General features: G+C 46.4%; 1 protein-coding gene across 2 annotated transcripts in view; it reads left to right on the top strand.

Moving 5' to 3' along the window:
* Positions 1-356: 356 nt before the first annotated feature.
* jarid2b (jumonji, AT rich interactive domain 2b) overlaps positions 357-19,396 on the top strand; it is a 131,880-nt gene continuing 112,840 nt past the window's right edge. For both annotated transcript variants that reach the window (XM_036515680.1, XM_036515679.1), the window contains exon 1: positions 357-880. In XM_036515680.1, the coding sequence (XP_036371573.1) occupies positions 836-880 (45 nt within the window). In that variant the 5' untranslated portion in view covers positions 357-835. The remainder of the gene's footprint in view (positions 881-19,396) is intronic.

Genomic DNA, 19,396 nt, shown 5'->3' with positions numbered 1-19,396 from the left:
TTGCCAAGCTAAAATATGTGTCGTTTCCACTCGAAATAATGTCAAGGCACCAGCAAGAGAGGGGAATAAAAATGCGAGCCATAATGATGTTTGAGTTTGTTTACTGTTAATAATAAATTAGATATTCTGAAGTAAATAAAATCAGTTAATGCTGATCTTAATGACCGGTCGCCGGCGAGGCCTTAGTTTTCCCTGTCTCAGTGGAAACTCTGTGCGATAGCGCTCTCGGAACAGAAAAAGGTTTTGTATTTGCACACGGTCCCTAAGAGGATAGTCCTTTTAAAGTTACCGCTGTGCATGCTCTCTGTTTTGATAGGCCGAGGCCGTGGAAGAAAGAAGCTTGCCTAGTGCGGATTATCAGTGGTGCTGGAGAGTTCACTCACCGTCTGCTAGCTCCAGCCAAAACGTGACTACGAACCTTTTATTTATTTCGTTAACTAGCTAGCTACCTTTGAATACCCCTTCCCGAACAAGATGTAACTTACTACAGTACGTAAACACTCATTTGAGAATACTCATCCATTTTTAAAGGAACCAGGAGAGTGAATGACGTGCTGTTTTGCTAATGGAAGATATTGTTGTGAATTATTGCGAGTATGTTACGCCGAAGTGATTTTGTGTTTTGTTTTTTCATATTCATCGTGGATCTCTAATTTGGGATTTACCTTCAAATCCAGGCGGTTTTCCGTGAAGGAAATACAGAACGGGGGACAACGCTCACTGCTTAACTACAACCCGGGGATTTAAATCGCGTTTGCGGTGTTCCAAGAAAAAAAGAAAGAAAAAAATTCATGTGGCGATTTTCTCTTTAACAAATACAGTTTTGGATTGCAGAATGAGCAAGGAAAGACCGAAGAGGAATATCATCCAAAAGAAATACGTGAGTTTATTTTTAGTCCTGTGTTTTAATATTGCCGAGTAAATTGACCTTAAGTTTGTACGTCCGATTTGCTTGTTTTGACGAAAATATATAAAACTTTCATCACGGACCGCTCATGCATACTGTAACTAAATCTAGTGAGGGTAATTTGAACCTTTATATCTTGTAAATATTAAAATATCCCTTTAGATCATGTAAGGATTTGGTAGTTTAGATAAATGGGTTCTGATTTTGTACGATACTCGTGCTGCCTGGTTTCCCCTTCAACATCAAATCTAATTTATTTGATCACTTAGCTAGCTAGCTACCGATATTCCGGCAAATAAGAGACAACTAATTTTAGGTGTCACATTATAATATACATTTGTTGATCTGGAATGATTGTTTAAACGCAGGATTTACGTCAAATAAGCGGAATTTCTTTAGTAATTTGTAATCAGAATTGCTTTGTTTGCTCTTCATAGCTCTCCTACTTAAAGCCGTGCAGACAGCCATATCGCCTCTGGCTTTTTCCGGGTTCGTTTCCCAATGCAAAAACCTCTTCGTTTTTTTTTAAAGAAACTACAGCTATCGTTGTCATCGATTTATATGAGCACGTTTTCTTGACGTTAAGAGCATAACTGCAGATTCAAAGTTATTATTTTGGATTCGATCCGGCACTTGCACGTTTGCAGAAATCGGACACTTGCATGATGCGTGGAGAAAGGGGTGTTTGATCTCTCGTTTTATCGCTGTAGCTACGGAGAGAGGGAGAAAACGGGGTCACGCGTTTTACATTTCCCTTTAATTTAACGCACTTGTAGCCGGAATGATTAGTTTGCAAACATGTGTTTTGCAGCATAGATTATTATTGTACTGGAACACAGTGTGCGAGCGGTATTTGTCTCTTGCTGTACGTATCCGTGTGCATGACCTCTGAGTGGACGGACGGAAGATATTGCAGCAGCGAGGGCTGGTTGGCCGAGCGATTATTTCAGATATTCTCGGTGTTTTTGAAAGACAGAGGGATTTGTGGTTAATCGTTTTATGAGAGCTCGTGTAGACACGCCACACACGAATGTAAAGTGGATGATTTGATTAAGCGCAATGATCTAGTATTGGGGGATCGTTTTAAGAAGGGAGTAATTCGAGTCGCATTGCAGGGGTTCATGTATGTAAGAACAGCAACCATTTTATCTTTGCAAGAAAAATTAAAAGCGGTGAATTTGCCGAACCGGGGACCAAGTCCACGAACGTTCTTGAAACAGTGTTCGGACGTTTTCATGGCGAGCAGTTTTATGCGAGAGGATTTTTTAAAAGTGCAAGCTAAACAAAGATGTTAACTCAAACTGAGTCGCTCAGCACATTTTTGTGTAACCTTATTTAGCATTTAACCCTTGAAATTACCGAACATGCGTCCGTAGATGACTTTGTGAGTTCTACTTAGTGGTGGCTTACTGCATTTTGCCTGGTTTTGAGTTGCGTTTCATTGCATATTTATTATTTGAATTGTAGATGATCTTAGTATACACTGATGCCCCCTTCAGAAAGGATTAGTTCCAGCAACGATTTTGGGATACCGAACTGCAGAAAGTCATCGTATCGTCCTCGTGTTTCTTAAGGAAACATGTTTATTTTTCATCACTTAGATTGGTGTTTGCCAATGCTTCTATGTCAACGATGTTTACTTAACATAACCAGCAACTTTTTCGTCAGTCTCATTATAGCAACAGGTTGAATTCCAACAATACAGGATTCTGAGGAAGTGGCTACGTTTTATTTTGGAATGACGTCACTCAGTTTTTTTTTTTCGTTCGTCACAAAAGAATAAACTTTGAATGCGTATTAGCAACATGTGGTTGTTTTCAGTCCGCGTGGGACAGTTACCTTGACTATAACCCATACCTAATCATCGCTGTAAAAATGTTCGGAAATCCCATTCATTACGGTTTTCGATTATTGTAGACTCCCCTAACCCATTTAAGTACTTGAACGTGACCTAGGATCTGAACATGAATTCGATCCATTTTGTTGTGTGAAGTACCGAAGAATACAGTTGGCATTGGTAAACGTTCAAAGTTAGAAACACGAGTAAATGCTTTTCTGAGGCAGTTCCGTACTTGGTTAAAGAATGATGTCATGTTTTGGCACGGGCTTTTACAGAAACAAAATCACATGGATCAAGTAGGGGAAAAAACGGGCTTTCCCTTCGTATTTATTTTAAACCACTGCTTTTAATGTTCTTTGGTAAACTAATCAAGAATGTAAATACATTAAGAAATAGTAGATTACACCAAGGTGTGGTTGCACCTCAGCATACTTATTGAGTCACAGGTATTATTTCAGATACGTTGAGTGTTTTTGCTGCTGTAAATGGCATGAACAGCAGCATTGCCTTTATTGGGCCAAAAGGAGCAGTTAGTGCAGATTGAAGCTGAACTGTGTCTGCCCCTGCAGTAGCATGAAAACATACAGGTGATGCAGCTGTTATTTAAATTGGTGTAAACTTCACTCAAGGGCCTGTATTTCCTTAGCAGGACCTGTTAACCAGAGTGACATACACAAACTACCTTGCATTTAATATACAAACTGAATTAATATAGGTACCATGCACCACTGTGCCCAGTCTGGGATTTAAAATTACAATATTCTTTTTGCATGCCTGGAGTCAGGACCTTCCATGCTTCTTATTGTGGATATAAAGAACCCTAGTGATGCATCGTTTATGTTACTGATCTTGTACTCAAGCAGAAATATGTCAGAAAAATAGCCAGAACGTTGCATTTTTACGTCAGATATTGAGTGTCTGTTGGCGCATGCAGCGCTGAGGTAATATGTAGACATGGCCCACTCTCATGAAGAAGTCATTACAAGAAATTTAATTTACCGAAAGATTTCCACTGTGGATTTTGTGTGGCGTGCCTTCCATATTTAAGGCCAGCATAGTTTCTTTCACGTCTGTCTGAGGGAAAAAATTGATGCCAGACTCGGGGACCTTTACCAGTAACAAACGCAGAATATTCCCTGTAACTCAATGCCTTAACTGTTTCCCCGTTACTAATTGGACAGCTAAACATAAACACAGCTCTGTGGGAGTCAGACTGTCACCAAAACCTCTTTCAAAGCTGGCAAAGTATTTGGCAGGGGCAGCAAAACTCTCCTACTGCAGGTACATATTTTGTAGGCCTGTTGGACAGCGCAAAGAGTAGGTTTTAATCAGAGAAACCACTGCATACAATGTGGCTTTCTCCAGCCCTGCCTTCTCTCCCCTTAACCTCACTAAACTCCCTGTCCAAACGATTTGTCTCTCTCTTTGACATGTGGAGAGCACAGGCTCTGCAATTTTGTGTTTCAGAATAGCAGAAGTCCACACTGATTACAGGAAATCCCTTCGCAATGTTAATGCTCTCTCTGTCTGAAATTAATTAGACCTGAGAGCCCGTTTCAGATGGGAGTGTTCCTTAAAGGAAGAACGACAAACATTCTCTCGATTTGTGCTTCCGAGTTTTAATGTTGTTATTAATATAATTAGGCAGCGCGTTTATGCAAATAATGTTGTGTACCGATGACATGAATTGAGTAGACTAAATATGCAGAACAGGGCAAGCATAAGTCTTTGCAAATTAGATTTGTTTTCACTAAGGGTGGAAAAGGCAGGAATTGAACTGCATTTGCTGCAGTTAGTTTCATGATCGTGCAGAATGAAGTATGTCTGATCTTTGAGTCAGACAGTATAAAATGTGTATGCCCCCTGACACACACACACACACACATACACACACACACACTCTTCAGTGCCGTGTTTTGTCTTGGCAGTCTTTGTTCAGAATTGGACTGTGCCGAACATCGCCAGACCTGTCACATCTGCTCAGACTTGGCAGCTGTGGGTGAAATCTGGTCAAACCAAACCAGGCGAACAACAAAACAACCTGGAGGAGACATCCCGAGGGCCTCCACTTAGACCAGAACTCTTGCCCTTCTAATTTAACCTCTTCTTAATTAGCGTAAGACAATTATACATGCTTGGCTTAACCATTTCCCCTGGAACAAGAGTGGGAGTTGTTTTTCCACATGCACCAGGGATGTTATTAAAATTCATCAGCAGCGGAAAAAAAATGTTAATAAAAGCAAACAAGGAAATGTAATTACATTGCCCCCGATTGATAGACATAAATGTAAAACAGCCAAAGAGAGCAGAATTACCACTTGGACGTTCAGTTCGGTTTATTGTTTATGGCTTTTGCTGATGTCAACTGACCAGATATCCGGAGAGAGCCGTATATGTATCATATCTAATTATATATAATAAAAATCCTTTTTTTATAGCATCTTGAGAGGTCTGCGATAGGAGTGGGGGGCGATGGTAGCGGTGGTTGCGGTATTTATTATTGTTTGTTGTTTGGTTTAAACGAACGTGACAATAAGAGTGGAGTTAACACGGATAATATTGCCATTTTGCGCGGCGCGGTCTCCTGCTCAGGGCCCAGCTGGGGTTCGACTCTAATTCATTGCTGTGTGGTGGGATAAGCACAGCTGCTGTGGGGTCTTTACAAATGTAAAGAAGCTGTCAGTGTTTGTTTCATCAGGCGTACAACTGATGAGCCAGAGTCCAAAAATCCACTGCAGTGCGAGGCGAGTGGGGTGGGGTGGGGGGAGCGGAGCAGAATGGTGTGCGGCTGGGGCCTGGCGAAGGCCGCCCGAGCCGAGCCTCGGCAGCTTTAAAATTTAAATGCGGGCCCCGTGTCGACCCTCGAGGACGCTCTTACGTTTTTATGCCGGGGATCAACTGCGCTTCATTTAACCTTATGTTTTAATGCAAATGGTCTTTCTTTAAAAAAAAAAAAATCGCGCGTATGACACGCCAGAATTCACAGCACCGTCCTCGGGAGGACAGGCAGGGTCACCGCTCTGGTTGGGTCAGCGGGATGCTCGGAGGTTTTGAAGCGAGGGTTTAAGTTCATTCCGTATGCGCAATATGCAGTCTCGCTCTTGAGGAGAGTGGCGGTGTTTAGAATAGACGACACTGGGATCCAGGAGACACTTTATTTTGGGTTCGATTAGCGAAGTGCAGTCAGCATATTGGATAATTAGATACTGTTTTATTGCATAGTGTACAGCGGGTCTAATTTAAATCCCGCTGGATTTACTTGCTCCTGTTGTATGCGGAGTGCATTTAGTCACAAGAGCCCCGAGGTCGTGCAGTTATGATTTGACTGTATTTATCGCAACCTTGTTGAAGACGGAATGATGGTTTATATGATTGCATGATTATTTTCTTGTGGTTGATAATGAATTGTCAGTGGTTAGGTTGACTAACTGTTAACAGATTAGAGACCAGGGCTCCTGATTTTCAGTGTAGTACCTTAAAGAGATATTGCTTAGCCCAGCTGATAAAAGAAAAATAAATGGCTAAATGGCAGAATGTAGGAATTTATCATTATTCAACAGTGCACGGATAATTAATAGTCTTTGTTTGTATTATTCACTAACTGAACTAACTTAGACATCAATGTAAATATAAACATTTACATGGTTTAGAATTTGATAATACCCACACATATCTTGTTCTGTAAACTCATTCATGCTGTGAAGGTAAGGCCCTCTCATTTAGAATTTTACAGGAGTGTAAAAAAGAGAAGATAAAGACGAGCCAGAAGTGTGTTGGTGTCATCCACACGGTCAGTAACACCTCAGCAGTTTGACAGTTTCTGCTCTCGGTTTGTGGATTTTACAATGTGCTGGGCACAGGAAATGGTGGTTGTGACGTGCCTTTGTGTTAATGTTCTCACATTAGATTCAGACTTTAGTAGCTATTCTGTATTCAAACAGCCTAGTCTGGACCTTCATCTGGATAATTCTGAAGAGTGTCTGAAATCTGTATGAGTCTTAGCCTGTAGGCTAATATTGAGCAAGCTGTTTATTTTTGCAGATGTCTCTCGGGGCCCTCTCTGACCTCCCTCCACGGCCCACAGTCTGAGGGCTGCTGATGTTGCTCACAAAGAGAGAGATCGCGAAGTGGCAGCCGCATTCAGCAAGCACAGGCGCTTTCAGCCCCCTTTTGTACTGAAAGTTTAGCACAGCCCCTCGCGTCTGCCAAAAGACGATGTTCCACTTTACTGCATCATTACAGGATCTCCCCTCGCTGCCGAGTTCAATTAGAGCCACAGTAATCATCTGCAACTGGAACATTTCCCTTATTCTTTTATTGCCTTGGTTCGTTACGTAATTCACCCTTTCGTCGTCGGCGATTGCGTAACCTCAGCTCTCCCGCTTTAGCGACGGCCTGTTTGGAGACAAACTCCGCAATAAACAGAAGGAGGACTCTGCTGATACCACCGAGATTGGGGGAGGGACAACAAATTTGCTGTAGTTACTGGTCCTTGAGGGGATGGAATGGCGGTGGCTTTTCTTTTTATCTCATGTTTGGTACGGGGCCTAAGGTGTAGCCCATTCACATCTACTATTTGGGGAACCCCTTCGGTGTCTGAAGGAGAGGGATTGCCAATGGCTTGTGTGTCCGGTGGCTGCGAGGCGATCACTTCTTAGTGTCATGGCGACGGGTGAGGGCGCACGAGGCCCAGAGCCTCCGAGGCACAGGTCGGGCTGCTCCACTTGGATCCGCACCTCGCTGAATTGACATCTTCAGAGCCGTTTCTGTAAGCATCCCTGGAGGATTGCAGGCCTGAAGGCTTCACTCCCACAGAGAAGCAAAGAGGTCGCGGACATTCCAGTGGAGCACATGGAAGGCATTTTCATCTCTCCCAGCTGACTGCTCCCAGCTGACTTGAAGGGAACCATTGTTGCACCCCCCCCCCAGCTCAAAAACCTCAATGACGGGTTTTCAGTTCTCATGCACAGCACGCCCTCTGAAGTCAGCCAGATGACACCTCACCTCTGCACTGTACGCAGACCTCAGCTGGGCTGCTCTCACTGTAGTCCACTGCTGCCTTCCCACAATCCTCTTCCTATCGGTCCCTTTACAGTCAGCTGTGTGATGTGGGCATCTCTAGAGCTGCCAAGTTCAATCTCTGAAAAAAGTACAAAATCTTACGGCTCTAGTTTGAGGTCATGCATCCCTTCAGAGATGGAAATGACAGTCTCAGTGCACACAGAACCACTCTGGCCCTTACTAGAAGTAGCTTCGTTGGCAGATTCCACTCAGTAGTAACCTGGGATGGCTCAAACTATGCTTTGGTAATGCTGATTTCACTCCTCTAATGGCCTCCACATTTATTCATACTGCCACCAAAGGTGACTGATTTGGAATTTACTCTGGGGCTTTGTAATTGAACTCATCTGTGTACTACGTTAATGAATTTTGACTTAGTCATGTGAACCAGCCAAAGAATAATGCTTACATTATGCGCTCTGTAGTTTGGCCTTCTCCCCTGGTCCTCCTCTGAGTAATCTAGCTGATTATGTTTTATTAGCGGTGTAGGAGTGATATTGTAACTGTATTCTCAAGGTTTATGTGAAAGGACCACACAAAATCCTGCAGTCTCGGCCTGTCCATCGTTACATCGTCGGGGCCGACGTTGTCTGAGAGCATAGAATAATGTCAGTGCGCTTCTCACTAGCATGTTTTTTTTTCCATCACTCCGCCTTTTCATGTTTGCATGTGACCCGTGCGTCGTGTGAAAGATGACTTCCCCTTCACAACGAAACAATGAGGGCCTTGTGAAATGCCTTCACCCCCTTTGTCAGACTTCCTAATTCTGTCTCACAGCTCATTTGGTTTGGTGACGTAAGAGTCCCTTATCTCTTCAGCCACGCTGCTGTGTGTTGGTAGCTAACGCTAAGGCGAGCGGTTTGTGTCAGCGCATGGAGTCCCCCCTCCACCCTTCAAGTCAGGAGAACCAAATTTTCTTTGTGAGGTGGACCCATCTTCAGAAATGTATCCATCCCCCTTCTCTATCTCACGGCTTGTCCTGTTCTGTGAAAGTGGTAGCATGTGTTGTGTGCCATCAATGCCACCGATCATTGTTCTTTTGTAATAGGCCTAGAATGGAAACATATGACTGGTTCATGGGAAATGCGTGTGAGTGGAGGGCTGGAACCCCGTCTGCCGCTGAGTGGCAAAGCTCTCAAATCGCTGAGACAAAGTTGATTGGGCCAGCGCTACCCCCAGTTTCTCGCGAGTGCATTTATCATAAGCAGGCTCTTGGATGGAGAACAGATGCTTTCCCAACACGTGCGTTTGATTGTCATATTCTGCACCGCTAGCTTTTTCTGCGGTTGCGAGCCTGTTTGTTTTTTTCAGCCTGCCAAAGGAAATGTAGGACTTTCCCTAGTTATTGTTCCTGCAGCTGGATCTGGGACGGCATGGATCGACTGCGTGGATGCATCCAACTGCAAGATATCTTTTTGAAGCGTCGCATTCCGGAGGCTCGGGAAAGTACCTCCTTGCGCGGGGCCAGAATCCATGATCCCGCTTCGAGTGGAGCCAAAAATATTCTTCTCGAACAATACGCCTCCCCCTCCTGTGTTTCCACAGGAACTTCCTTCGCCCAGCACATGCAGGGCACAGGTACTCAGATGTGGATGCTCAGACGAGCCTTCAGAGGGGGCAGATCTCGAAGCTCTCTAGTTGCCTCAGGTTTTGTGTACCTCGTGCTGTTATTCTGAAGCTCTTCAATAAGAGTTTTCTCGAGAAAAGCACGCCATTACCGTGAATCACTATAAATGTTGTAACAATGTAAGCATGTTACTTATTTTTAATTCGAGGATTGTGCTTCCTGTTAACTTTATCCGCAGTTTTGCAGTAAGCAGTAATGATGGCTTACTCATGTGCTTTCAGTGAATTTATGGTGCTGCGCATGAGCGTGTGAGGAATATTGACAGCAACTGCTCAGACGATTGGTTCTCATGAAGGCACTGCACTCTGCTAAACATTTCTTTTCTCCCTAATAAAATCAAAAGCCAAGATTTATTCCAACTGCAGTATTTTTGTCTGAATTAGTTGTCTTTTTTTTCCCTCTTTATACAGCACAGAGGAAAATTACTGTTAAATTTAAAGCCTCTCAGCTTGGTGCTTCGGCTGTTGTGAAAAACACCACAAAGTGTGAAAGGCACCTCAAGTTGCATTTCTGCGGAAGCTGGCCAGGATCTTCATTGACATCTTGTCTAAATAAATCTCCGCTAACGCTTACTGTATACCAAACAGGTGATGTGAGCAGGGTCAGGGCAGCTTATCTCGTTCCTGTTTGGATATTTTCTGTTGATCCCTTTGTCCGGCGCTGTTTCTGCGGGGTTAGCCTGTCTGCGCTGTTGTTGTAAACACAGTGTTACATGCTCGACTTGTAATTCTACTGGCAACAGGGCTGGCGGAATCTGGCAGTTTGCAGCGGTGAGTGATCTTTGTTATAGTGGCTTTTCTCATGTTTTTTTTTTCTTTTCTTTTTTTGCTGAGTGACATTGCAGAGTAGGCCAAATCTGTGCTGGGGTTCCAGTTTGGACTTGCATGGAGGATCACGCCATGAGCAGTGCTTGCTGATGCGATGCCAGCTGCATCTCCTCTCAGCCCTGTGGCAGGGGATGTAGTGTCTCCCGGCTCTCTTCCGCTAGGCCTCGCAGCAGGGGCCTCTCGTGTTGGGCACGCCCAGGGACGGGAGCCAAGGTACAGCATGTAAACCTGCTCTGGCCCCGGATCAAATGACAGGCTTGAGTGGAACGCTCTCGGTAAACCTTGGGACCAAGTCATGGACAAACTTAAGAGGATAGGAATAATTAAATTAAACGCCATCTTGGGTGGAATTTCACCTCCTCTCTTGGCTGATGTTTAAGCTTTTGTAAAGCAACCTAAAATGTATTCACTTTAACAGAAGCTTTAGCTGTTGTCAGATGCGGATACTACTCTATACTGTGTATCAATGGGAATTTTTACAATTCCAATGCAAATGCATTAAACAATTATGTCCAAACTTTTGGTAACAGCCAGAAATGGAAAAGAATAAGTCCTCTGTGCTGAATACAAAGTTGGACCTTTTGAAATTTAAGTAATGTCCTTTTTTTCAATAAAACAAAATGTGCCTTTTGTCGGCAAATTAATTTTTAAAAATCATCTAAAGAAAAAGGTTGCTATAGTGACCAAAGTGTGCTTTTTAAAGCACCATGTCATCAGTGGGGCCTAGCCGCCCTGTTTCCATAGCAACTGCTGTAGCACCAGAATGGAGTGTCTTTCAGTCTTTTCAGAATCGGCACTTGAGTGTCTCAAAATAGCGGATCGGCCTGAAAACGGTAGTAAAATGTGTCTGTTTTGGGGCAAGAAAAAACAACACTGGTTGCTCACTTAAAAACCAGGTGTCCTCAAAATGTTATGAGTGCAGTTTGCGCACACTTAAAATTGTCCGAGTTCGATTTAGCCCAGCCCGCCTGCCGCCCAGACACCGAAATTAGTATATTTGTAAAATCATAGTTAAGGCTACAATATTAATCTGGCCCATAATTATGTTCATCACTTTTATCAATCCTTGTATTGAAATCGTAATGATGTTTTGCGAGGGAGGTGTAAAAACTCCACACTCCGCATCGGTAGGGTGTTTGTCCCTGATAAGTGAGGCTGCTGCCGAGGTCTTTTTTTTTTTTTTTTTTTTGCTGCAGTGTCTTCCTGCTCCGCGAGCGCTTTTATGTCTACCAGACGTGGCGTGAGTTATGCGACCTTTTTTTCCACGCCAAGGTCACCCCGCTTCGCCTCCGTGCAGCTGCACTTGTTCCAGGCTGCGTTCGGCGATGCGATGTGGACTTTTAAAACTGCTGCAGGTGTCCCAGAAGAGCGTTGGAGTAATGCGGCTGTGTCACATGGTTGTATTGGGAAGAAAAGGACTAAGAGTATCTAAATAGTTTTGGGTACCGGAGGTGAGGTGGAGCAGTTTTACAAGAGCCATTTGGTAGGCCTACCGGATCAGCAGTCTAATCTGTGGGAGAATGGTTTTTGTCTGCATGGGTGTTTTGTAAATATGTGTGCGTGAGCCGACGTGCAGTTTTTTTGGTATGTTTTTCAGGCTTCATTTTGGCACACAAACCAAACCCATAGCTTAGATGTTTTCTTTGCACACTCATCAAAGAAATCTCGGATCAGAGAAAATGAGCTGTGACAGTTTTTTTTTTTTTTAAGACCAGTCAAAGTCTACAAAGAGACAGAGAGGGAGAGAAAGACGACTCTTTAAGCAGTCAGCAGGTCAGTGCGACCTCGCTGGGGTTGTTCAGAAAGTGTGGGAGGCCGGGTGGGAGCTGCTCACCCCAGACCTGGCCCGCATAACAGCGCCTTAATGCGAAGCTTGATTTCCTGGACCAACAAGTTTGGTCGTCTCACGTTTGAAATGTACTGATAGTGTGCAAGATGTTTAACTGGGTTGAACAAAGATGTAAGGGTAGGTGTCCCACACACACAGACTGGAGTTGTCAGTGACATAGCCTGGCATGCTTACTGGCCTGTGAGTCCTCTGGAAATTCGTTTTGAAGGCATGTACCTTTTTCATTGAGAAAAGCAACTTTGCAAATTGCAAACAGTAGAGGACAAGTTACGCGACTTTCTTTTCCAGTAACGGTTGACCTCCACGGTTTTCAAGAAACTACACTCTCCAGTCATGCCTTTATTGTAATCTTTCGGCTGAAATGGCTTAGCGTCACGGCACTTCTCGAGAAATGTCAGTGCTGTCATTCTGCAGCGCTTTTTCTTGGTAGTGTGTGGGCAGATCAAGAGGCTGGGGGGGGGCGCAGAAAAACAGCCAGTGATTGGTTTCTTCCGCTCACCAGGCCGTGTCATGGAGGGTGGCCGAGCCCCATTGGAGATTGGGTCCCCGCAGGAAAATCATCCCTTTGTCACCCTCTTGGAAAACCGTCGGCGTGGAGGAAAACCTGGAGTGAAAATTCTTTGAGGCGGGCCCAGATTACTATCACACGAGAGTAGCTGGGACAGTCATCCCTGTGATGTCAGCCATTGATGGCTCGGCAAAACGCGCGTGTGTTTTTGTGTGTGTGAAAGATTTACAGTAGATAGGGAAAGGGGGACTCCCCCTCCTTCCACTTCTCTTACTCTCACTTCATCTTTTTCCTCAAGCCGCTTTAAGCCCGGTCTCTCCCTCTCCCTCTCTCTCTCTCTCTCTGTCTCTGAAAGAGACGTCTTCTGTGGGAGGGAGTGTCGGTAGTGTGCGCTGTCCCTCCGCGCGGCCCACAGCCCGGCGGCACGCAGGAAAGTGGAGCTCGGTTGAGGATGTGCGGGCGGATTTCGTCACCGAGAGGTTTCCTGTGGAGCCCGGGAGCCCTGTTTATGACGGAGGGCGGGCGGAACGGAGGAATTTTATCTTCTGCTCTTTTGTTTGCCTGAGATGTTCCTTCCTTTGACTCTGATTAAAGCCTTCCTCGTGCATAAAGACGGGCTTCCTCGTCCGAACGCAGCCTGCGGTCTTCGCGTTCAGCGGCCCACCTCCTCCACTGTTTCCAGCTCTGCCCTTAGATCCGAAAGCCAGCAAAATGACAGGGCTGAAGTCAAACATGTCCTAATTGCCTTTTATTTGCAGTTCAGTGGCAGGAAGTCAGTTTAACTACCGCATGTTCTGTTGTGCCTTGAGACTTCTAGTTTAAACCAGACAGGGCATCAGAGGTCCTGAATGGCTGGCCTCGCTCTTTGAATCGTCGTGTTCAAAGTTGAAAGGTGAGCTCTCGACTGTGCAGATATTTTTCCAGCCCGTAATCTGAAGTACATGAAAAAACACAGCTCAGCATCTAACGTGATAGCAGGCGGGTAATGGCCAGTGTGCGGATTCACCATTACTCGTTTATTTCTTCCATTTATTTCAGGATGTCTCTGAATGAGCAGCGGTTCCCAGCCATTTATTTCCCCCGCCTGTATCTTGATGTATTTGAACAGGCGATAGTTTCTCATTTATCCTGCTGTACAAACAAGCTATCACTGCATTAGCGCCTCAGCTTTTAGACCGGCCCAGCACCTGAATGCTGCCCTGACGCTAACACAGCGCCATACAAAGCTGAATTTCTACGAAGTCGTGAACAGGAACACACAGGCGTTGTTTCTTAAAGCTGTTTTCCGGACGCTCCCTTGAGATCACGATCACGCGCCCGGCGATGAGGTATGGTCCGGGGCCGGTTTGCGGAGTGGCGTGGCCGAACGCTGACAAGCCGTAGCAGGCGCCGCTGCGGTCAGGCTAAGCACTGCGTCAGCTGTCAGTTTTATACAGCGGCTGGATCTGTCACCCGGAGAGCAGAGCGTAATCTTATCTCCATGTCTGTTTGCATTGTCCGCGGTGATCGCTCTTACCTCTGTTAACTCCTAACGTCCCGCAGTGGTAACCCGGCCTGCCACACTTTCCGTGGTTATCGTGGAGATTAGGGGCAGCAGGGACACAAACACAGTACTAGGAAGTAGGTAATGAAAGTACGGCGGGGCGCTGAATGGAGCTTGTTTGTCTCGATGTCCAGATGCGTGTTTTGATAGTCAGGGAAAAAGTGATTAAGTGTGGATTATGTCAGGATGTCGAGTGTGAGGCTTGGGATTCTGTTCTGAAGGGAGCTGTTAGCAGCGCTCCACCGTACCCCTCAGCGCTCACGGGGCGTCTTGTCTGTCGCCGCTTCCTGCTGCCACACACAGGATGCACTATCGAGTCCCAAACCCGCACCCGGGCTCTGGGGAAAAAAAGGCACGATCCCTCGCGAATGAAGTGCTCACTTGCCACAGCTCTTGGATCCCGGGCCTCGGTGTGGCGGGTCAGCGCGGTGCCCAGAAGGTGGTGGTGGTGGTGGTGGTGGTGGTGGGGGGGGTCCTCATCCGTGCCTGTAAAAAAAACCACTGCTGTTGCAGGACGCCGCCCCGACCACGGGGGCGCGTCGGCCCCGCACCCGTCACCCGCTCCACTTCCGCGCTGAGCGGCAGCTACACGCCCGCCCCCGCCGTTGACGCAGAGGACTGTGAAGCTGCCAGCCGCCCCCGAATCAAACCCCCCCCCCCCCACACTTACCCCCGCCTTTCCAGCCCCCACCCCAGAGCCCTTTGTCTCACATGCATGGGTCCCTCATCATCTTGTTAAAAGTCTGTCATGAACAACATTTAGTGCATAGCATCTATAGCTTCTGTTCTTGTAGGCGGGGAGGCCTAGTGTGTAAATAGTAAATTCCGGCCTGTTCTGTGTTTACTTTCAGTTGTTCAATCCAGCCAATTGACATGGCAACATGTCACTAATATTACATGCTTTGTATTTGTTTGTTTCTCAGTGCTGTTGTGCCGAATTTGTACACACCTAAGTGCTTAGCCACACAGGTTAAATTCATGCTCTCTTTTGAGCAAGAAAAACTGGCCACAGCAGCATTTGTTTAATGAGTTAACAGTTTTGCAAAGTGAACTAATGGAATTCATTTTTTTCCCCCCTCGGTCCCTACGGTGTGCAAATTCCGCGGAGACTTTCCCAAACGGAGCGTATTAATATTTAAATAACCTGTCAAAGATTGATTGATTCTAAAAGCTGGAAATGTGTCCCGTTCTACTCTGCTGAAGCACACAAAGGCCCTTAGTCTGCACTGACTGATGGCCAAATGGGGGGGGGGGGGGGTTGGCGGTTTGAGGAAACTGAGCAGGGATATTCCGTGTGCGCCTGCTGGTGGGGTAGCTGTAGGGCCAAGTTGTTTTTTCCAGTCCCAGATCGTTAGATGATTCTGACTATTTGGCTATGAATATTGACAGAAAAGTGTGAATATTTGCTCTCTCTCTCTCTGTTCTGCTGCCTTCGTGTATGATCAGGGTTGATGAAGGCTCCTCTCTGTCGCACCCTGATGTTTAGCTCTGAGCTGTACTAAACCTGCTCTGCTCACACTACTGTGTGCTGCAGGTGTTTGGACTAAACGGTCAAGTTATCCATGCGTATCGTGGCGGAGCGGTAATGTGAGATATCCCCTTAAATCACATGCCACTTCTCTTTGTAGGGGTGTACGTTTATGTGTTACAGTAAAATTGGTGGACAAAGAGCTATGGTGAAAGTGAATTATCGCTACTGCTAGTTACAGCAGGATGTGTATTAGAAGAACAACAGATCTCAGGCTGGTCATTTCAAATAAGAGGCATGCCTTGTGTTTGGGATTTCGCTTTGCTGTTATTTATTTTTGCTAACAAGCACCTATAGAGAAATGAAACCGAAATGAGCACACTATCTCTAAATAAGCATCAGACACAGTGTGAAACGCACACCTCAAAACCCGACACCCCCCCCCCCCCCGATGCTGTTGGGTGAGCGAGAGCAGTGTCACAGCCTGTGAGTGGGTTTCGCTGCCGGTCTCTGGTTGCTGAGAGCACACCTCAGGGTCACCTGCGAACCTTCGGCTAAACCAGTCGTTGGGGGGTTTCTGAAGTTTTGTCGAGCTGTCATTTCATTCTCCAGAGAACCACTTTCGATGTATATAAAATCTTCCAAAAAAAAAAAAAAAAAGAATTAAGCAAACATTTTTGTGGCATAATTTTTCCTGTGAATTAGGTAAAATTTTGTTTCAGGTTTTTGGGGGGGGGGAGATGGTACAGGACTTTTGTTACATGGTCCCGCCACTCTAACCTCAGTTTTGGTTTCATTAAGGCGTTGCTACAGTCGTGGCAGCGGCACCTTTAATTGAATGTGGAATGTGAATTACGAGAGGACACCTGGGCCAGGGAGGCCATTATATGCGCAGTCACACCGCTGCCCCCGTTTCTAAGATGTTTGTTCTCCTCTGCACCTTATCCAGTCGGTATTTAAACACTGACTGCGGGGCACAGAGCTACAGTATGCAGACCTATCGCGGGGCAAACACCAGGCTTCCCCCAGCGCTGTCCCTCTGCATCCTTTACCCACCAGCTGCTTCGTCCTTAGCTCTGCAAAGTCAATATGCAAAGGGGGGTGGATAAGTGATGTGGTGTGGAACTTCTGTTTGAGGAAGACTGGGCCCACTCTCTAATGCCCTACTGGCTGCCTCATGTGCTGTGTACTCTAATGCGTTGGGTTTAACCATGCAGTTTGGTGCAGGAAGAACTGAGACGCTTAAGAGGAGATTACCACATGCTGGACCTGTGGTGTCCTGGCTAGCGTTGACCTTTTTTTTTCTTTTTCTTCCCCGAAAACACTAGCAGTCAACCCTGCTGTTTTTTTTTTTTCGAAAGGGATTTGATAATGGGCCTAGTCAAGATCTGTAGCCGCGGTTTATCTGACACTTGAAAATACCAAGGAAAATACCAGAATGAATGTTTTGCGGCATATCTAGTGAAGGAGGAGAGTTGATAGAACAAGAGCAGACAGGGAATGAGTAGTTTTGACAGAAATGAATTGGCATTTTACACACAACTGAACGTTTTACCAGCCTCCAAATGACGATGATGGAAGCAGTAAATGTGGGCATAAAATGCTGTGGCGCTGAAGTGTGAATTCTGGAACGATGTGGCACACAACACGCAAAAGGAGCTAATTTCATAAGAAGGGGAAGAACTGAAATGGAGAGCAATTACCGCCGGTTTACTTGCAGTCATCTCCTCAGACCATTTCAAAAATGTTCCTCTGAGTCAATTAGACAGGAACAGCTGTTGTTGGTGTGAAAAAAAGACATGTCTTAGTCATGTTCAGCTGTGTACCAATAAAAGGAAGGATATCCAGGAACAAAATGAAGAAACCACAGGGGAAAGTGCCGTGAAAACCTGTGGGCTGGCAGAGAGTAATCAGCAAACCTACGTGAGTGTGCGACAAGCTTGTTTTGCGAATTTTATTTTTCAAACCTGTTTCTCAGAAATCAGGGACAGATATAGCTGATTATCTGTGAGTGAGTATGCGGATGCATGCAGAGAAACACGTGTCTACACGCGTGTGCGCATACGCACACACTCACGCACACACACATGCACACACACACACACACCCCGAGTGGTGCAGTTTACGATGTCTCCTGCAGGCACAGGCCTCTCGGCCCACTCTTGACACCTCCTCTTTCTGAAGGGGGCCCCTCTTTGTTGCTTTGCATATGGAGTAGGGGGCAGGCAAGAAGCCCCCCAGGGGTTAAAGGGGGTGATCCTTGATACCCCCGTCCCCCACCGTGAGCGCGAAGCACCGACCCGTGCGCCGGCCCCAGGAGGCGATCCCCAGGAGGCGATCTCGGTAACCTTTCTGAGGACGGGCATCTTGTTTTGGCATTCGTATGGGTTTTTTTCCCCCTCATTGTTGTGAATAAGGAGGTGTTTGAAAAGTAGGCCGGAGCGGAGACCTCGCGCAACCCTGGGCCGAGAGCGGCCGGAGGGGGCTGTGTGGGTCGCGCTGCTCCTTTCCTTCCGGCAGAACCCGGGCCGACCTCCCACCGGCACAGGGGCCGGAGGGCAGGGGCCTCGCCCGGGGGCTGCTCACCTCCCATAGAGGGGGGGGGGGACCATAGAGCTCCCCGTGCATTTTCGATTTCCCAAATGGATTTTGACCGAAGCGGCGTCAAGAAATGGGAGAAACGGCAGCAGTGCTGGCAGGCCTGGGTGCAGAGAAAGAGTTAAGCTGTAATCCAAAGGAGGAGAGAGAGGGTGACGGAGAGAGAGAGAGAGAGAGAGATGAGTGTTTGGTCTGCCGAGGACGGCGAACAGCATGCTGCTGTTGTTCGGGAACTGGGGGGGGGGAGAGAGAGAGAGAGAGAGGGGGGGAGGAGCCCAGGGGTCTCCTCGGCCCAGGCCGGGGCCGCCTGTCTTCGCTCCCGGGCGCCTGATTGGACGGCTCGGTCGCCGAGAACAAAGTGCTTTTGATGAGCGAATTGCAAATCCTTTAGCGGTGTAATCGGAGACTCGGGTGTCCCGCGAGCATTGTCCTGTGTTTAAATGGCTAATATGTGCAGGAGCAGCAGCCGAGGGCAGAGCAGCACGAGGGGACGGGAGGGGAAAGCGCACGGCCATCTGTTTCTCCCTGCGCTCCCCCTTTCAGAGAGAAGCCCTCCTTTATCCGGCCTGCTGCGGGGCTGGCCACAGCGGAAGGACATGAATAGAGATCAGTGTGTAATAAAATCAATGCAACAACAAGCCAAATGGAGTCATAATGCTCTCCATCAATAAAATATCGATCAGGATCGCGGGCGGCTCCTGGAGCTTCGCTTATTTATTTCTTTATTATTTTTTCCCCTGTGGAAGTCTGATCGTGGCACACGCTCTTAAGTCAGATTTCACCTTTGCCGAAAGCTTTTTCCATCCGAGTGTGAATGAGGCCAGTGTGGCCCATCTGCTACCGCACCCGTTGCTCTGCTGCCCTGTGTTTGGGCCCCACCTACAGTGCCGGAATCAGCAAATCTTGCTCACCACACACGTGACACTCAGGAATTTGAACCTTATTTTGTTCCGGCGACTCGGTTTGACCAAAATATTCTGCGACAGGAAAACACCTTGTTAATGTAAATGTTTGGTTTTTTTAAATCGGTGATTGATTTTTTTCCAAGTTGATTTCAAGCTGATTTCAGTGAAAGTGTTGGGCTGCGTCATTCTACTGAGTTTATAAATTTGCTTGAACTTCAGATTGGAGCACAGAAGTTGTTGGGAAAGGGTGTAGCTGTCACCTA

This window comes from Megalops cyprinoides, chromosome 21 (genome assembly GCF_013368585.1).
Source record: "Megalops cyprinoides isolate fMegCyp1 chromosome 21, fMegCyp1.pri, whole genome shotgun sequence".
In the NCBI taxonomy this organism is placed as follows: Eukaryota; Metazoa; Chordata; class Actinopteri; order Elopiformes; family Megalopidae; genus Megalops; species Megalops cyprinoides.
The sequence above is the reverse complement of the archived record's forward strand: the minus strand, read 5'-3'. Positions and strand labels throughout refer to the sequence as shown.